Source organism: Nannospalax galili, unplaced genomic scaffold (assembly GCF_000622305.1).
Source record: "Nannospalax galili isolate Female #2095 unplaced genomic scaffold, S.galili_v1.0 scaffold35, whole genome shotgun sequence".
In the NCBI taxonomy this organism is placed as follows: domain Eukaryota; kingdom Metazoa; phylum Chordata; class Mammalia; order Rodentia; family Spalacidae; genus Nannospalax; species Nannospalax galili.
This window is the reverse complement of record NW_008336449.1, coordinates 676,166-695,818: the sequence shown is the minus strand read 5'-3', so window position 1 is coordinate 695,818 and position 19,653 is coordinate 676,166. Positions and strand designations below refer to the sequence as shown.

The following is a 19,653-nucleotide window of genomic DNA, read 5'->3' as shown; positions in this document are numbered from 1 at the left end:
AGGCAATACACTCATACACATAAAATAAAAATAATAAATATTAAAAAAAATCTGAAGAAAGGCTGGGCATGGTGGTGCACACCTTTGGTCCCAGCACTCAGGAGGCAGAGGCAGGAGGATCTCTGTGAGTTCAAGGCCAGCCTGGTCTACATAGTGAGTTCTAGGACAGCTGGGGCTATAAGGAGACCCTGTCTTAAAAAAAAAAGAAAATCTGGAGAAGGAGAGATCAGTGCAGGAGGAGGGTTCTGAGAGCCTGGAAGCAATAAACTGACACCACAGGGGCATAGCTACAGATAAAAAACTGAAGATGCCAGGCCAGTGGGGTAGCTCAGTGGGTAAGGTGCTGGTTGCACAGCCTGGCAGCTTAAGTTGGATCCCCAGAACCCACATAAAGGTGGAAGGAATAAGGCTACTCCAGAAACTTGTCCCCTGATTTCCACGTATGCACTGTGGCATGCATGCCTACACCCCCACACTAATAATAATAAAATAAAAAAATTTAAAAATTAAAAATACACATAAAGGCTGGGAAGATGGCTCAGTGGGTAAAGTGCTTGCTGCACAAGTTGAGGACCTGAAGTTTGATTCCCAGAACCTACATAAAAAGCCAGATGTGGTGAAACACACTTGTAATCCCAGTTCTGAGGAGGCAGAGATAGGAGGGTTCCTGGGGCTCATTGGCCAGACAGTGCAGATCCAGCTGTACTGGTGAAATTATTTTTATTTTATGTATATGAGTGTATTGCCTGCATGTATGTGAGTGCACCCGTGTCGTGCAATGCTGCGGAGGTCAGAAGAAGGCCTCAGATTCCCTGGAACTGGAGTTAAGGATGGTTCGTAACCGCCATGTGGGTGCTGGGAATCAAACCCGGGTCCTCTGCAAGAGCAGTCAGTGCTCTTAACCACTGAGCCATCTTTCCAGCCCCGGACCTGATTTTTAATCCCCAGAACTCATGTAAAGCTAGACTGTGCATCCCTATGTTCCTACAGTGAGATGGCTTGTAGAAACAGAATTTGTGGGAGCTCACATGCCAGCTAGCCTGGCATACTCAATGGTGAAGAACAAAGAGACCATATCTCAGGCAGAAGGTGAGGACTGACACCCTCGGTTGTCTTCTGACCTCCACATGTACACTGTGGCACATACATATGAACTCCGCCATCATACATATACACACACAAAAAAGATTTAAAAATACCCACAAATATCCTAGTGTTGGTAATAATGACATTGCTACTCTGAACTCTTTTTATTTACTTATTTTTTTTACATTTTATTTATTAATTTTATGTGTATGAGTGTATTGCCTGCATGTATGTAAGTGCACCTGTTGTTGTGCAGTGCCTGCGGAAGAGGCCATCAGATCCCCTGGAACTGGAGTTATGGACAGTGGTTAGCTCCCATGTGGGTGCTGGGAGTCAAACCCAGGTCTTCTGTAAGAACAACCAGTGCTCTTAATGGCCAAACCATCTCTTCAGTCCCCCTGAAATCTTTTTCAAAAATTATATTTATTTGTGTGTGCTTGTGTGTGAGAGGGAGAGAGCACATATGCATGGAATGCACGTGCAAGTAAGAGGATAACGTGCAGGAGTTGGTTGGTTCTCTTCTACCATGTGGGTCCCAGGGCTCAAACTCAGGTGGTTTTACCTGCTGATCCATCTCACTGGCATATATTCGGAAGCTTTTAAGCTTGGTTCATATTGCTGATGATAGAAGCATTGGTGTTTGTAACCAAGAGGAAGGCTATATGAGATTACAATTAAGGACATTACACAAAAAGTCCAAATCTGAATTGAGACCTGTGTGAATTTTTGTACACAGTGTTCATTTTTTTAGGTTTGAGACGTGGTCTCCCTGTAACCCCAGATGGCCTGGAACATACTATGTAGACCAGACTAGCCTCCTTCTTGTAGAGATTTGCCTGCCTCAATGCTGAGATTAAAGGCATGTACCGCCACACCCAGATATTTTTGTGTTTTTGATACACTGTGTTTTAGTTTATTTTGAATCTCCTCTAGCCCATGCAGGCCTTCAACTTTCTATGCAACCAAAGATGACCTTGAACTTGTGATCCTCTTGCCTTTATCTCCCTAATGTTGAGATTATGGGTATATGCTACCACGCTTGGTTTGTGTGGTGCTAGGGAATCAAACCAAGGGCTTTGCTCATGCTGGAAACAAGAAACATTCCTGTGGCTAAAAGCACCTGTACCTGGCCGGCTTTCAAAAACCTGTTGGAACATTGGGAAGAAATGGCTGCTTCCAGGTCTAAGACAGAAAATGTAGAAAACAAACCAGGCAGGAGCATCTCATTGCACCAGAAAGCAAAGAGGTTATCAAAGACTGCAAGGACTATGTCAGAGGGAGGCAGAAGCCAGTAGAGGGGCCATCAGTGAGGTGACAGGTATGACAGTTGAGGGAAGACACAGGATGTCTCTGTTAAGAACTGTTCCTTAAACGTCTTCAGTGATCTTTGGTGTATATGAGACCAACTCAAGGATGTGGGCTGGAAACTATAAAATCCTTAGACGAAAACACAGGAAAACTTTATGACACTACACTTGACAGCAAATTCATGGATGTGACACCAAGCAAAGGCAACAGAACAGCAGACAGACAAACTGAGCTTCATCGAAATTAGAAGCTCTTGGGCTGGAGAGATAGCTCAGTGGTTAAGAACACTGGTTGTTCTTTCAGAGGACCCGGGTTTGAATCCCAGCACCCACATGGCAACTAACAACTGTCCATAACTCCAGTTCCCTCGCAGGCATTGCATGACACGGGTGCACTTACCTACATGCAGGCATTACACACATACACATAAAATAAAAAAATTAGAAGCTCTTGTGCATCAAAGCATATCACTTCAAGATACTGCAAAGAGAGGGCTGAGGACACAGCCCACTTGGTAGAGTGTTTGCCCAGCATCATGAAGAGTCCTACTGGGTTAGAACCCCAGTACTGTAGTGGAGGCACACCTGTAATCTCAGCACTGGGGAGATAAAGTCAGGAGAATCAGAAGTTCAAGGTCATTCTCAGCGACACAGCAAGTTCAAGGTCAGTCTGGGCTATGTAAGACCCCATCTCAATCTTGTCCTGACAAGAAAAAGAGGGAGGTGATAGGGAAGAAGAACTCACACTTTGGAAAAAACATTTGCAGACTGTGCAGCTGACCCAGGATTAACATCTCAGCTATATTCAACAACAAAAAAGCAAACAGCCCCATTTAAAAAGGTCAAGGGACTTGAGAGGACATTTGTCCAGAGAAGACATACAGATGGTCAATAAGAAGGTACTCAGCAGCACTGGTCACTAGAGGAGTGCATATCATCTGTCTGTCATGCACACACCTGAAATTCCAGCCCTTGGGAGGCTGAGGCAGGAGGCCTGATTTGAGTTGGAGGCCAGTCTGGGCTACAAGGTGAGACTTTGTCTCAAAACTAGCAAATCAAAAACCAGACAATCAAACAAAGACAATAGAAAGTATGGCACTTGGAGAAACAGGGAACAGTAACTAGGGAACATGAAGCTGTTCCTCAAGAGTATAAATGTAGAATTACCATAGGACCTGGCTATTCCAGGATCCTAGGTGTCTGCCCCAGAGAACCTAAGGCAGACTCCTGTCCACCTGTATTCATAGCAGCAGTACTCACAATAGCCACAAGAGGGAACCAACACAAGGGTCCACCCACAGCAATAAGCAGAAAATTGTCCAAATATGCCACAGAATATTACTCAGTCTTAAAAAGGAGAAAAATTCTGACATACGACAGGATGTAGATGAACCTTGTAAACATGCTGAGTGAAATACAATCATCTCTCCATATCCACAGGGCCTGTATCTGAAGATTCAACCAAACGTGAATTGAAAAAATTTTTTTTGGTCTTTTTGAGACAGGGTCTCCCCTGTAGCCCCAGCTGGCCTAGAACTCACTATGTAGACCAGGCTGGCCTTGTCTCTGCCTCCCAAGTGCTGGGATTAAAGGCGTGCGCCACCACCCTCGGCCTGAAAATATTTTTAAAAATATTTTATCTATTTAATATTTTATTAAGGTGTCAAATCTCCTAGATCTGGAGTTATGGACTGTTGTTAGCCACCATGTGGCTGCTGGGAATGGAACCCAGGTACTCTGCAAGGGTACTTTAACTGCTGAATCATTTCTCCAGTTCCTGAAAATATTCTGTTAAAGATCTAGAAAGCTGCAAAAATCAAAACTTAAATTTGCCACACACTGAGCCCGCTGATGAGTGTTGTGTGGACTGACTCTGCTGCAGCCTCGCCACTTCCTGGGTCCAGCTCTGCTGTGAGCAGCCTCTCCTCATACCCGCTGGGCTGTGTAGCTGGGCCTACCTACCAGGGTGATGTCTGTACTAAGTATGCAAGGTTCTTTGTCCTATCATGAGTCTCTGATGGTACAGTATGGCATTTACATTGTATGAGCCATCTAAAGACAGTAAAATGTATGAGACAGTGTCAGGTTACATCTCACACAAGGAACTTTGAGTGGTTGCAAATTTTGGCATCTGCAGGGAGTCCAATGGGACCAATCCCATGTGGAGACTAAAGGACTACTGTAGTCAAGACACAACAGGGCAAACACAACACAGCTCTACCTACTCCAGGCCCTTGGACAGTGACAGAGCACAACAGTGTTACTAGACTCAGCTTGGCTCCTTACTAGCCACTGCATTTCAGTCTGAGATGATGGAAAGTCACAGAACTAGATGACACAGCACTGTGAATGTGCTTCATGCCACTGAATCAGACCTAAAAATGGTTAGAATGGTAAACTTTATGCATGTATATTTACCATGAAAATTAAGAAAAATAAAACAATAAAAAGGTACTTTGTGGTAATAAAAATACATTTATATGATAAATAAAAAACAAAAACAAAACAAACTGACAGACTGGGGCCAGCAAGATGGCTCAGTGGGTAAAGGCACCTGCTGCCAAAGCTGATGACTTGAGTTCGATCCCTGGGACCCACATGGGGGAAGAAGAGAACTGACTCCTACAAGATGTCCCTTGATCTCCACATATGCATTACAGCCTGGGAAAACACACATACAATAAATATATAATAAAAATGGACAAAATGGATAAATATTTAAACACAGGGAACCAAGGTAAAAGCGCTCCCACAGCACAAAGCAGACCAGCATGCGGGAGCAGGGATGGCACGGCCAGCCCCAGGACAGCAGTGAAGCAAAGGACAGAGGCTGTTTTCAGACTTTTATCCAACTAGTCACAAACCCAGCAACGTTGTCTTCTGAGATTAGAAGCAGAGATTTCTGAGTGAAAAAATCAGTCCAATTAAAGCACGGAACAGGAAACTCACGGAAAGAACACTTGTTTTCTCTTGGAGGAAGGAAGGCTGTGCAGCAAATGGCCCGTAAACTGCCTCAGTGCATAAAACCAGGTATGGTGAGATGTGATTTGTAGAAATGAGAGAGAGAGGGAGATAACAAACAAACAAACAAACCCAAAAAACCACAGCATTAAAATGTTAGAAAATAACAGCAGGTAAGCTGGAAGGCTGAATTGATTTTATATCCTTGTATTGACTTTATCTGAATTTTATTTTTTTGAGACATGGTCTCATGTAGCCCAAGCTAACTTCAAACTTGCTATGTAGCTGAGGATTACCCTGAATTTCTAAGTGTCTTGCCTTTACCTCTTAAGTGCTAGGCTTATAGGTACGTATCACCACACCTGGTTTATGAAGTGCTAGGGATCAAATACAGGGTCTCATGCACTGGGTAACACACTCTACCAAATGGGCTACATTCCCCAGCCCGACTTTAACTTTAAATATCATAGCTGAAATACATATGAGCATTTCTGGTGAACCTCCCAAAGAAAATAGAAACAAAATTTGTAACTTTCAAACTCACAGAGGGAAAGAAGAATAAGTGTAAAAAACTAAAAGAATATAAGAAGGAAAGAGAACAGAAACGGTTATACTTGATCCCAGCCAAAAGGCCAAGACAATCAGAAAAAGGTAAGTAGAAAGCACAGATTGAGACCTGAAGCCTGAACTCTAGTTACTAAAATGAATATAAATGAATATGTTAAAAAGAAAATATTGCCAGACTAGACATTTTATTTTTAAATTTTATTATTATTTTTACTTTATGTGTATGTGTGTATCACCTGCATGTAGGTAAGTGCACCCGTGTCGTGCAATGCCTGTGGAGGTCAGAGAGGCTGTCGGATCTCCTGGGACTGGAATTACGGACAGTTGTTACATGCCATGTGGGTGCTGGGATTCGAACCCGGGTCTTCTGTAAGAACAACCAGTGTTCTTAACCACTGAGCTATCTCTCTAGCCCCCAATTTATTTATTTATTTATTTATGTATTTATTATTTATTTATTTATTTATTTATTTATGGTCTTTTAGCCCCAGCTGGCCTGGAACTCACTATGTAGACCAGGCTGGCCTTGAACTCACTGAGATCCACCTGTCTCTGCTTCCCAAGTGCTGGGATTAAAGGCGTGCGCCACCACCAACGGCTTAAATTTTATTTTATGTGTGTTTTGCTTGCATGTATGTAGGTGCACCACATGGTGCACTGCCCGAAGAGACCAGAAGAGGGTGTCGGATTACCTGGAACTGGAGTTAAGGACGATTGTTAGCTACCATGTGGGTGCTGGGAACCAATCTTGGGTCTTCTGTAAGAGTAGTCCCTCTACCTGGACATTTGTCAAAGGACCAGTTACTTAGTCAAAAGCAAATCTTAGTAAGTTTCTAAAAATGGAAGCAGATCACACTGCTTCACTAAAGCTCAATCCTTTTTAGAAGGGTAAGTACAAAGTCCCAAACCCCCCAGTGTTCTGAATGGAGAATAGCCTTAAAAAAAAACCCTTAAATAAAGGAGTAACGGTGATAGACCTTTGCAAATTGTTGGAACTAAAACATAATGAAAGTGCTGTGTATCAAAACTGCTGGAGTGAAGTGAAAACAGGGCTGTAGGAGAAATTTATGACCTTCAATGTTTATATCATAAACTGAGAGAAGCTGAAATTAAAAGACCTAAGTGTTCTGCTTGGGAATAGCCCAGAGAAAGTAGAGGAAGGAAACTATAAAGACAAGAATAGACATTAATGAGATGGGGGCTGGGGCTATAGCTCAGCAGTAGAGTGCTTGTGTAGCATGCAGAGGCCCTAGGTTCAATCCCCAGTCCTGTGAGGGAAAAAAAATAAAGGGAAGGAATAACAAAGCCAAATACTAGTAACTTTAGAAGATGATAAATCGACTCCTTGTTGAAATGGGGAGGGGGTGGCAAAATAAGCAACAGTAAGAAAATTTGAGCATGCTTGCAGGCCCTAAATCAGGATGAGAAAGGCCTGACAGCAGCCTGACCCCAGGGGTGTGACATATTGATAAGACATGTTCCAGAAAGGTCATTAAGTTACCATCTATGACTCAAGAGGTACAGACAGCTGAGTAGCCATTGCTGAAAGTCAGCACTAGATGATCCTTCTTAAGAAGACACTAAGTCCAGAGTATCTATCTGTAAGCCCATACCGCCTGCTGACATTCTGATCAGAAGCAAACAGGACAGCCACCATTACCACACTATACAGTAGTTTGAGATACTGACTAATGTTATGCAGTATGGAAATAAGCAGAGGAGAGAAGGCCTGGAAGAAAGAAAACTATTGTTTGTAGGTGATAACCCTTCAAAGAGAACTCTAAAGAGCCGGCAGCCAGTTCAGTGAGCTTACGGAGTGCTCATCAAAGAAGCTGGATATGAGAGTAAATGCAAAGGGTAGCATCAGCCCTGTAATCAGCAGAAAATAAAAACAGCACAATTTATAACAGTACGAGAAAGTATTAATTTCCTGGAGAAAAGTCAGCACATGATGTAAGATCTTCTAGAGAAGGGTATTAAATGTGATTGGAAGGCATCAGAGAACTTAAAAAAAAACTCCTGGTGGCTCATGCCTTTAATCCCAGCACTCAGGAGGCAGAGGCAGAGGCAGAGGCAGGCAGATCTCTGTGAGTTCGAGGCCAGCCTGGTCTCCATAGTGAATCCAGGCTAGCTGGGGCTACAGGGAGACCCTGTCTCAAAAAGACCCCTCCCAAAAAAAACCCCAAAACAAAACAAAAAAACAAAAACACCTCATAGATGGAGGGAACACTGCTTCTCTTTTAAATGACTTACTCCCTGCCCTGCACAACCTGTCGTGGAGCTGTTTCCAGGTGCAGGAAGGGCAGATGGCAGCAGTGGAACTCCCTGGCCAGGGATTTAGACAGTGAGTTTGTGTTGTGGGTCAAATGGGCAAGTGTTGAGGGTCCCAAGGTTACCCTCAGGGTTCAACAAATGGTCACCCTCCTGATGAAGCTTGGTGACAAGGCAAGGTCAGCAGCACAGAGAAGGGCACATGGGGTAGAGCCCAGGGGATGAGGCAGGAGCCTCAAGTCTTCCCCTAGCAGAGCTGTGTGTTCACTTAACCCCTCCAACAACACACTTTAAACGACAGGTACAAAAGACACTTGGTCTGTTGGGGGAGATTCTCACCAAGAGTTGAGAATACAAGTCCCCATGTGGCCACCTCCTGCCTTCCCTGAGCAACTCCTGCCTCTAAGGCAAAGAGCGAGAGCCATGATGGGAATGCAGAAGAACAGCCTGCATCACCATGTGGGAAAGGCCAGTGTCCAGCAGGGGCAACTTATGGGCAAAGAAGAACCTGGTAGGCCAGCTTCCCTGGGACCATAGCACCAGTCCTGATCGGTGAGCACTTTCTTGCACAAGGCATACCACAGAGCAGGAAGCAAAAACATGGAAAGATGGCAACCTCATGGTAAGGGAAGGAGACACCAAAGTGTGGTGAAATAAAACCATGCCAAGAAACCTGGCAAACTCAGAGTTTCCTGGTGTCAACTGAAAATTTAATTTCTGTTCTAGTTCAGTCACTGCAGGATGGAATTCTGTCTCTTGCCTCAGAAGTTAGGAATGACTGCAGGAGATAAGGGACTTTTCCTCTTCTCTTCTCCCATTCTGCCTCCCCTCAATGCTAAGGATCACACCTAGGGCTTTGGGCATACTGCACAAGCACTCTACCACTGAGCAACATGCCAGCAAAAGTTACTTTTAAGGGCTGGAGCTATAGTGCCATGAGAGGTGGCATGAGATCCTGAGTTTGGTTCCCAGCACACAAAAATAAAAAAATGACTTTTGTTTGTTGAGAAGTTCTAGCCCAGGCTAGCCTTGAACTTGATATTTAGCCAAGACTGACCTTGAGCTCCTGATCTTCCTGCTTCTAACTCCCCAGTGCTGGGATTACAGGCATGTGCTGTCATGCCCAGCTGGAGAAATTACTTTGAGAAAGGGTTGCAGGTCTCAGGCTGGCCTCAGAGTCAAACTTATGTATCACCATGCCTGGCTGAGATAAGATATCTTGCAGGGCCAGTCCTTCATGTGAAGCTGGAACTGGGTTGGTGTGGTCAGAGGTTGCCAGCCTCTTCTAGCACACTCAGGATCCTCAGCCACGCCTGTCACTCCTAAGACATGAACTAAAGCCTCTGAAGTAGCATATACTCAAACATCTGGGCCTCTTCTACACCACTGGGGTTTCTGAACCACAGGTCTGAGCAAAGTTTGCCACATTGCATCCTGGCCTACTAGCGTCCTCTTTGTGTCTGCAAACTGGGCCTTTAGTGCCTTGATATCTCATAGTGGGAGAGAACTGTGCATGTGGTCTGTGTTCCCAGAGATCCACGTGCTGAAAACTTGGTCTCATATGTGTTAATGCTGAGGTGCTGGGACTTGAGGTAGAGCCAGGTGGAAGCAGTTAGACCACTGAGGGTCACCCATGGAAGGGATGGGTGTAGTTCTCACAGGACCCATTAACTCCCTCAAGAGCAGGTTCCTGGGAGAACAAGCTGCCCTGAGTCTCTTGCCTCATCTTGCCATATGATCATCTATTCTTGCTCCCCCCATGATGCTATCTGTTGGGTTTGGTGTATCTAGAGGCCATCACCAGAGCAAGGCCTTGACTGTCCAGGGCTATGACAGGTGCATGCAGGAGTGACACATGGAAGGGGTCACGGGCAAGGAGCATGGGTGCCTGTAGAGGTGAACAAGGAAGAAGGAAAATTCTCCCATTAGCCTCTAGGAGCAACCCTGTGAGACAGTTACTGTAGCCCTGGGAGATGGACCCTGGACATTGGCCTACAGAACTCTAAGAGGTAAGCTGGAGTCTTATTGAGGCACTGCATGGGAGATTTGCTGCAGTAGCCCAGGCACCAGCAGGGGGTGGCACTGGAGTGCCTGCTGGGATCATTATTCTATAGCCATCACTGGGAATACCCACTGTGTCTTCTGGATTACAGGTTAAAAGCCTCTTCCTGGCCACTGGGTCCCCAGCTAGTCCTTCAGTTCCCAGCCTCTGCCTGGCACAGCTGGGAGAGCTGTGAATGAGCAGGAGGCAGGTGTGATGCTGGGAGCAGGTGTACCTCATGATGACCCTGGACCCTTCTCAGGACTCTCACCTCAGCTGCCTTGTGGTGGTCCTCATGGCTGCCCAGCACAACTACATCCATGCCAAGACAGCGCAGCTCCGGGCCAGCCCCTGGAGCATGCTGTCACATACTACACGGAAGGCCCAAGCCGGGACTTTTGGAGCAGCTCCTTCCCTGGTGGCCACAGGTACCTGCAAAAAGTCCCAAGTCAGGAATCACCTGTGTGGTGTGAGGCCAGCTGTGTTTTAACAGTGTCACCAGCTCCATGAGCTCCATATAGGAAAGACTGGAGGATGGCTCAGTGGTTAAGAGCACTTGCTGCTCTTGCAGAGGAACTGGGTTCAGTTCCTAGCACCCACATGACAGGTCACAACCGGTTGTAACTCCAGTTCCAGAGGATCCTATATTCTCTTACAGCCACCAAACATGCATGTAGTGCACATACATACATACATACAGGCAAACACTCACATGCACAAAATAAAGAAATCTTTAAAAAAACTCTTTAAGAAATGCAGAAATAGCTGGGCATGGTAGCACACGCCTTTAATCCCAGCACTTAGGCGGCAGAGGCAGGCTGATCTCTGTGAGTTCAAGGCCAGCCTGGTCTACATAGTGAGTTCCAGGACAGCTGGGGCTACAGGGAGACGCTGTCTCAAAAATACCCCCCCCCCAAAAAAAATGCAGAAATCAAATGATGCCACACAGCGGGACTTGAGTGACTGCACACAGTGGGGAGTCACGTGTAGGTACACTGGGGTGAGGTGAGGGGCTCAGCAGAATAGCCAAATGCTGCTTCATCTCCATAAGTCCCAGGCTTACAGACCCATTTCCCCAAGAATTCTGATGAAGGGGCCTTAAAAAGTTTCGCCCACCTGCTTAGGTAGGGTTGGGGCCTCCCACAGAGGAGGCTCTTGAGACTCTTGTCTCCTGCTGTGCTTGGGCTCCGCTCTTGCCTCCTCCATCTGCCAGTTGATAAAGGTGGGCAGGTTCTCTGCACAAAGCTTGGTAAACCTCCAGCAAGCAATAGGCATCAGCAGCTGAGGGGGCAGAGATAGCTTCAGTTGCAGTATACGGAGGGCAGGAGGGATAGGATGGGGAGGGGTCACAGCCTGGCCTAGCCCCCCTGCCCTGTGCACCTGCATAGACAAGCTGCTCCTCACACAGTGGTCGGCGGTCCCAACCGGAGAGCTGCTGTGCCTTGTCCAAGGGCTTGCCCAGCACTTGCTGCACCAGGAAGCTCAGGCCTCGTGGCCCCCCAGACCCATCCACAGAAGAGGCCAGCATGTTTGCCACCTGCATCTGCCAAAACAGCTCTGTGGGGGTAAGGCATTTTTCCTAAAGGGAAGAGGACTTGCCACACCATCCTGTGCTCATGCTGCCTTCATGCCAGTAAAGTGCTTGCCCCATCCATCAGCAGCCAGTGCAGAGGGCGAAGCAGAGGACACCGATGACAGCTGTGTGTGGACTACAGGGTTGCAGTTAGCTGTCACCCAGGCCCTCCAAGGCAAACATCTGATTTCCTAGGGTGCCTTCCAGAGTGGGGTGCCAAGAAAGTGCCTTATATCAGGAGGGGTTGGGGATGCCTGTAGTGCCACCTCCCTTGGGGATTTTAGATTTTGCTCTGCTGAGTATCCTCTGGGGCCCTGGTGACCTGTGGCCAAGCTGATGGTAGTTCAGCTAGGGAGAAGGGCCGAACAAGTCTTCACCCCACAGAGCCCATAGGCCAGCCTGGTGGAAACCTGGACTCAAGCAGCACTGTCTGGGCGGCTTGGCAGGAAGGAGGGCCTAGGGTCAGAGAAGCCTGGCTGCTCACCCATCTGTGCACTGGCAACAGGTCCATGCTGCCCCGAATCTGCTGCTCTACACCAGCCAAAGTAGGGCAGACAGTGCCCAGGCTCTTCAGGTCTCCCACCATTCCATAGCCTGTGAGTTAGAGCTGTCAGTGTGTGGAAAACCCAAGGTAGGCTGGATTTTGTGCCCTCCCCGCCATCTCACAGTCATGCTTCCTAGGGGGCATGTAGAGGGGAAAGGGCTGGTGCAGAGGTGTGGCAATCCTTCTTTTGTTGACTGGGCAGGGGCCTGGGGGGACTTTGCTCACCCAACCTGACGATGGAGGAGTCTGAGAGAAGCTGAGACACCAGCCTGGAGAAGGCCTTTGCCCCCTGCCCTTGTGGTGGCTGTGAGAGCACAGACACATCCAACAGAAACACCCAGCCCTCCTCGGCCACCTGCAGAATGGATGCTCAGGCCGGCCCACCCCAGCAAAGGAAGGTCTCCACTCCACATCCACACCGATCACCCTGCCAGGCTATTGACAGAGAAAGGCAGACATGATGGTTAGACTTGCATCTTCATAGACTATGGCCTGAGAGAGTTGGAGCTGCCCCAGGGGTCAAGGTTCTGGCAGATGATGCCTTCCCATTTCCGTGTGGTTAGAACAGAGGAGGAAGGGGTAGGCCTGGCTGTCCACAGGCCATCTCAGGCCCCAGCTGTAGAGCAAGGAAACCTTGGGCACTGTGATGGTAATACCAACTTGGCAGGATCTAGAATCACCTAGGAGACAAACTTCTGGGTGTATCTAGGAGGAAATTTCTAGACTGGGTTAATTCAGCTGGGAAAGACCCACTCTGAATGCGGGTAGCCACCAACCTGGACTGAATAAAGAGAAAGTGAGCTGAGCACCAGCTTCCTGTGGATGCAATGTGACCAACCACCTCATGCCCCTGCTGTTCTCCTCCCTGTCATGATAGACTATATCTTCAAACTCTGAGCCAAACTATTCCTTCTCTCCTTGTGCTGGATAGCTTTAGTGTCAACTTGACACACCTGGGTTGAGGGAGTCTCAATCGGGGAATTGCCTCTATTGGACTGGCCTGTGGCCATGTCTGAAGGGCATCTTCTTGATGAGTGATGTGGGAGGGCCCAGCCCACTGTGGGTGGTGCCACCCCTGGGCAGGTGGGCCTGTGTTGCATAAGAAAGCAGGCTGAACAGGGGCCAAGGAAGCAAGCCAGTAAGCAGCGTTCCTCCTTGGCCTGTGCTCTAGCTCCTGCTTCCAGGTTCCTACCCTGAGTTCCTACCTTGGGCTCCCTGATGAACTGCGACCTGGGAGATGTAAGGCAAATAAACCCTTTCCTCCCCAAGTTGGTATTGGTCAGAGTATTTTGTCACAGCAGTGGAGAAACAGACTAAGACACTCCTTAAGTTGTGTGGTTAGTTTTTGTCAGCTTGACACAAACTAGAGTCACCTGGTAAGACAGCCTCAACTGAATAATTTCCTCTATTGGACTGGCCTGTGGGCATGTCTGTGGGCATTTCTTTGATTCCTAATTGATGTAGGAGGGCCATCCCACTGTGGGCAGTGCCATCCCTAGGCAGTTGGTCCTGGGTTGCATAAGTAGCTGAATGAGCCAGAGGAAGTAAGTCAGCAAGCAGCGTTTTCCCATGGTCTCTGTTTCCATTCCTGTGGTTTCCCTCGATGACAGACAGTAACCTGTAAGCCAAATAAACCCACTCCTTCCTAACTTGGCTTTTGTCAGTGTTTTTTTTTTTTTTAATTTTTTTCATCTATTTTGTGTGTGTGTTTTGCCTGCATGTATGTAGTGCACCCATGTCTTGCAGAGCACTCGGAGGCAAGAGGGTATTGTATCCCATGGAACTGGAGTTACAGATGGTTGTTAGCCACCATGTGGGTGCTGGGAATTCAACCCAAGTCCTCTGGAAGAGCAGCTGGAGCTCTTAACTCCTGAACCATCTCTCCAGTCCCTTCATTAGGATTTTATCACAGCAACAGAAAGCAAACTAGACCATCAGGTATTTGATCATAGCAACAAAGCCTAATACAAGTACCTTCTGCAGGTTGGCATGGTGACCTGAAAGTACAAGTACTCAAGGAGTCCTGGTGTCTCATCAGTCTCAGTGTGTCCCTGTCTCTGCCCTAGGGAACAGGTCACCTTACAGGGACTCTGGGGCATCCTGGGTGAGAGGTCAGAGAGTGAGGTATATAGTGCATAGTATGGATGGATGCCAGAGGCCTAGCCTGGTCTACAAATACCACTCCCTAAGGACTCTACACAGTGACTCCAGTGGGCAGCATGCTGTCAGGACCAGTCCAGGCACCCACCTGCAGCAGTGCAGTCTCATGTCTGGCCAGGTCCTCCCAGGAAGACAGGAAGTAGATGTTCTCCCTGGTGATGGGCAGCTGGTAATAATCCTCCTTCACATTTTCCTGTGGCTCCTCCAGTCTTGAATCAGCTTTGGTTGTCCTAGTAGGAACAGAGCTGGTGGCATCCCTGCTCTGGGCCCTCATCTGCCCCACATACAGAGGCAGCAGAGTGCCTGGGGCTTACTCAGACGGGGGCTCAGATCTGCTCTCTTGAAATCCTTCTTGGGGCTTGGGGATTGCTGTCTGCCCTACTAGGCCATGAGACAGCTGATTCTGACCATGGACCTGATCACAAGGCTCTGTATAAGTGGTAGACTGTGTGATTTGTAGTTACTGCCCCAAATGGGGGCTGTCCCAGGCAGAATCCCACCCTGAGGCAGGGTGCTCACCTCCCCTGGAGCCTGAGTCGACTGAGTTCCACAGCCACCATGGCTGGCAGATGTTCTTCAGGCAGTGAGAGGTCCAGGGCACACTGGGCAGTGGTGGCTAGATCCCTATGAGAGGCCACCAGCTGGAGCAGCTGTTCCTGTAGCCAGGGGCTCTGGTCTACCTGGTCCTGTGGGGGTCAACAATGAGAACTCCCACAGAACCCAGTGGGATCTCAGTAGATCAGCTGAGTCCTACAGGTTCACAGCAACCTCTCCTGCCCAGAGACCCCAAGGTTGTCACATTGAGTACTTATAGCCAGCACAGCACCCAGGTCCCTCCCCACCTCCAAGTTTCTACTCCCTGATGCTACGTGGCCAGAAATGCATCAACAGACCTTCTGGCTGGGATTGGAACAGTTTTCTAGAACATACTCTGCCCTGCTTTTCCTCCCTCTGGCCCTCATCCATAGATCCTGTGCCAGCCTTTCCTTATCCTCTGTGCTCTGGTGGGCCCTTGAGGAATGGGGAGGCCAAGGATGCTGTTAGCTTGGGATCTAGGCAGAGGGCAAGGATCTCAGCACCAGAGAGGCAGTAACCTGGTCCTCACATGTCTGAGTTCTCCTTACCTGGCTACCCAACCCAGCACCTTCTGTCCTGTGTAGAAGGAGAGGTAGCCATGAGGCTTGCAGGGCCCAAGCCCCCTGGGAAATCCAGGGCAAGGCTATGCTTTGGCATCATGGGTCTCATCAGGAGATTTACATTGGGCAAGTCTTCAAGTCAATAAAGTCACAGAATGACTTAAGTGTGGGGACCCCCAGGAGTTGGAGTCCCTTGCCCTCATGACCTCTGGCCTTCATGGCCTCAGTGTCCCTTGAGGAGTCCATGCTGGCCTGCTCAGGGCTGCTTGCCCAGATGGCTTCAGTGCCCCCGGCATCCTGAGGCGTACGCTTCCCCCTGGCCGTGGGTTCCCACGTGGACGACAATATGTGGAAATTCCTCCACATTCTTCAGGATGTCCGCTGCCCTTCCGGCAGGCTCAGCCTTGGCACCCAGGGGGGACTAGCCTTCCGGGCCTCACCCGAAGGCTGTGCATTCCTCTCTGGTGATTCACTGTGTCCCTCCTCCCAAATGGCTCAGTCCTGCCTTGGCTGGGTGCCACCCTCTGCCTGGCAGGGGGCAAGCTTCAGAGGCCAGCCACGTTCCTACGCCACTTCAGGGCCTTGAAGATACCTCTGTCCTCCCACCTGCTCTCTGGGGCTCAAGGACAGCTTTGCACCTATGCGATAACCCTGGGATCTAGCCTCAGGACCAGTATACCTGTGTGCAACATGGACAAGTCCACACAGGACAGGGTATTCATGGTGTTCCTCACTTGCACCCATGTGTTCACACTCACTCTGCCCCTCCTACACACCTTCCATGTTTTTATCCCATCCCTGTAGTTACAGGGGCTCCAGTGGCCTGTAAGCAGCAGGCTAGCTCTCTGGGCCTACAACCACACTCCAAGGCTTGCAGAAGCCACACAGCACGAGTGTGCATACAGGACACTGTCTCTCCCAGTACTGACAGGGATTGATTAGAGCATCTCATGGATGTTGTGTGCACACACCAACCTACCTATGTCAACTCACCTGAACATGGTCGGTCCAGATCTCCTGAGACATGCTTTTCTGCAAAAGCAAACAGAAAATTGTCTCCAGGGGCAGCTCAGAAGCTAGGAGGAGCCAGAGTTGAGCCACCTTCCTCAAAGGCCTGCATTTGGCCTCCTACACAGGACCATGTCCTTGGCACAGTAATCCACTTGCCCATTTGTCCCACCATAGTGGGTAGTAGCATGTGGACCTTGGAGGTCCAGCTGCCTGGTATGGTCCCACTAGCTCAAAGTGAGAGTGGAAGAGCAGGTGGGCAGAACTGCTTATGTCAGGACTGTACCCAGGTGGCCATGGGTTGGGTGAGATGCAGCCTCTGTTCAAGCTGCCAGCCCAGGCACTTAGAGTGACTGTGGATAGACACTGCTGGGGTCAGTCTGGCTTACAGTTGTACCCAGTGCCTATCTGAGGCAACAACTGGCAGGGCTCAGCTGCTGGTGGAGGCTACTACTTAGTACTCATAGATTGGCCCAGGCCTCTATACACGCACCTCCACAAACCGCTTGTAGCACAGGTACTGCAGGGCCCCCAGGCGCTGCTGGGCGATGACATTGGGACAGAGTGCTGAAAGAGAGGCAGGGCTCAGTGGTGGCTGGGAATTTGGGGATGCATAGAACAGGGCCCTCTGCTCCTGGGTTGCGGGAGGGAGGCTGAGCCGCAGCAGGGCAGTGCATCTTCCAACTTCTACTCAGAGCACACACTCTCTCCAAGGTCTGGGCTCTTTCCAGGGTCAGTTTCACAAACCCCAGGGCCAGAGCCCTCTACCTGTTCTCCCTGAAGCCCACCCCAGGCTCTCCTTCAGTGATACACATACTACTCACACACAAGCCCTTCTGTCCAGGCCTTGCACAGGTGACCTGGGGGCAGCATCCCCTTTAAGAGCTTTCATGCCTCTTTTCAGGGCTGGGCCTTCCTGACATTGTGGTATGGCTTCTATTTCCTGCCTTCTCCCACTGGAACCCAGATTCAAGGCCAAGTGCTTGCTACTGTGCCTGGATCAGGCCTGAAGCATACAGTAGGGCCCAACACATTCATGTTAACACACTTACACTTGCTCTGATCAGTCTTTCTGAGGGAGAGGACCTCATGCAGCATCCAGTCCCCCTATCTTTCCCTGGTGCTGTGTCCAGTTGTCCTGTCAGGCTAATGAGTCCTCATAGAACCCTATTTACCCAGAGGCCCCCTTTGAGATTCTGCCCTTGCTCCCAGGGTTGATAAAGCTTAGCTTGATCTCCACTCCAGGCTGCAGGGCATCCCAGTCAACATCCGAGAGCCCCTTGCTGCAGGAATCCTGTCTGATGGTATGGTAGGGATCTGTGCCACCCAGAGAGGGGCCAGAGGCAAGGCTGGTGTTACGAAGGGCTTTGGGAGATGGGTGGCCACCAGGATAACAGCTCCCAGCAAGGCTTTGCTCAGACCTCCTCAGAGAGGCCCCAGGAGCCTCTGCCTACCCCCTTGCCCCACCCTAGTTGTGCCAGCTTCCTGGCTTGTTACCGCTGGCTGGGAATATAAAGACCTTGAGGCCAAGCATAAATCTCTAGTTGGTGCTCAACAAAACCTAGAGACAATTTCTGGAGAGGAGGAAGGAGGAAGCAAGGAGGAGGAAAGAGAAAGTTTGTAAAGGGCAAAGTAGAAGTCTACAGAGTGATTCATTCAGTTTTGGAGATGGACAGAGACCCCCAGGCTTGGGAGCAGAGGGTATGGTTCAGAGCTCTTAGGGAGGCAGGTGTGAGGGTGTCCCTCCAAGTGCTTTACCCAGGGAACACTTACCAGGGGCTGCATGGTACTGCTGCTGCAGACGCAGGACCTGCAGACTGAGCACTTTGGGGCTTAGCCTCTCCAGTCTCATGGAGGTTACCCTGGGGTGCTGCCTGTAGGGAGAGAATCTTGCCTGTCTGTTCCTGTTTTCAAGTTACTGTGTTTAAGTTTCATTTTCGAGCTAGGCATGGTGGCACAAGCCTTTAATCCCAGCACTCGGGAGGCAGAAGCGGGCGAATCTCTGTGAGTTTGAGGCCAGCTGGGGCTACAGGGAGACCCTGTCTCACAAAGACAAAAAAAGTTTTATTTTCATCAAAGTCACTCTCATGAATAGGTTAAAAGGAATTCTACAAAGCTACAGGAGAAACAATGTACCCCTCCCCGCATCCCCAGGCCTAGCCACCTGCAGGTCAACTTGGAGATGGTCCCACATTTGCACACTCCCACTGTGATCACTTTGATGTTCATTTTCAGGGTATCTCAATGACCCCACAAATAACGATATGAGAGTTTCCAGTTAGATCTATGCATTCTGCATTTTCAGTACCATGTGAAAATGTGACCCACAGCTTAGCTGTCCTCTGGGCTAACTCTTACCTAGTTCACTGTGTTTTCACTCCTCATCCAGAAGCTTTCTCATCAAGGGTGGCTCTTTTCTCTTGACAGTGTAGTTCCAGGTTCCATACTCACTCTGGGCCCACAACCTCCACCTCCCAGGTTATAGTAAAGTAAAGCTGCTAAAAGTGTTTTAGACATGATGTCTGCCATGTATTTGTAGATGGTGTGTGTGAAGGTCTGGATCCCTCCTAAGCTGCACTGGGAGCTCGGTGGATCCAGAAGGCAAGGTGGAACCTGGACATGGCTCCAGGGACACAGCAGGAACTCTGAACCACTCCTAACTCCTGACCCCTGGGGTGTCACCAGCTCTTTGGGAGGTTTGTAAGTTCTCCACATCTTAGCAAGCCAGGTCAGGACACCATGCCTGTATGTCCTACAGGTCTGCTCTTCAGGCCGCCAGTGCCCTCCCTTCCAGGGCCTGACTGATATCCTCCTTGTTCTCTGAGGTCCTTCCTCTGCTTATTCTTCCCGAGGCCCTCATTATTTGGATGTTGGGACTTTGTAACACTTCTTTTTTTTTTGTTTTTAAACAAAACTTTAAAAAAATTTTATTATTTTTATTTTATGTGTATGTGTGTATTGCCTGCATGTAGGTAAGTGCACCTGTGTCATGCAATGCC

General features: G+C 48.8%; 1 protein-coding gene across 1 annotated transcript in view; it reads right to left on the bottom strand.

Annotated features, from left to right (window-relative positions):
* Exd3 (exonuclease 3'-5' domain containing 3) overlaps positions 1-19,653 on the bottom strand; it is an 81,262-nt gene that overhangs the window by 15,841 nt on the left and 45,768 nt on the right. Inside the window, 13 exon segments of the mRNA XM_029562586.1 lie at positions 10,505-10,572; positions 10,575-10,665; positions 11,350-11,424; positions 11,426-11,514; positions 11,614-11,776; positions 12,291-12,400; positions 12,576-12,719; positions 12,722-12,785; positions 14,599-14,740; positions 15,030-15,196; positions 16,640-16,678; positions 17,148-17,221; positions 18,428-18,528. Coding sequence (XP_029418446.1) covers positions 10,505-10,572; positions 10,575-10,665; positions 11,350-11,424; positions 11,426-11,514; positions 11,614-11,776; positions 12,291-12,400; positions 12,576-12,719; positions 12,722-12,785; positions 14,599-14,740; positions 15,030-15,196; positions 16,640-16,678; positions 17,148-17,221; positions 18,428-18,528 — 1,327 coding nt within the window.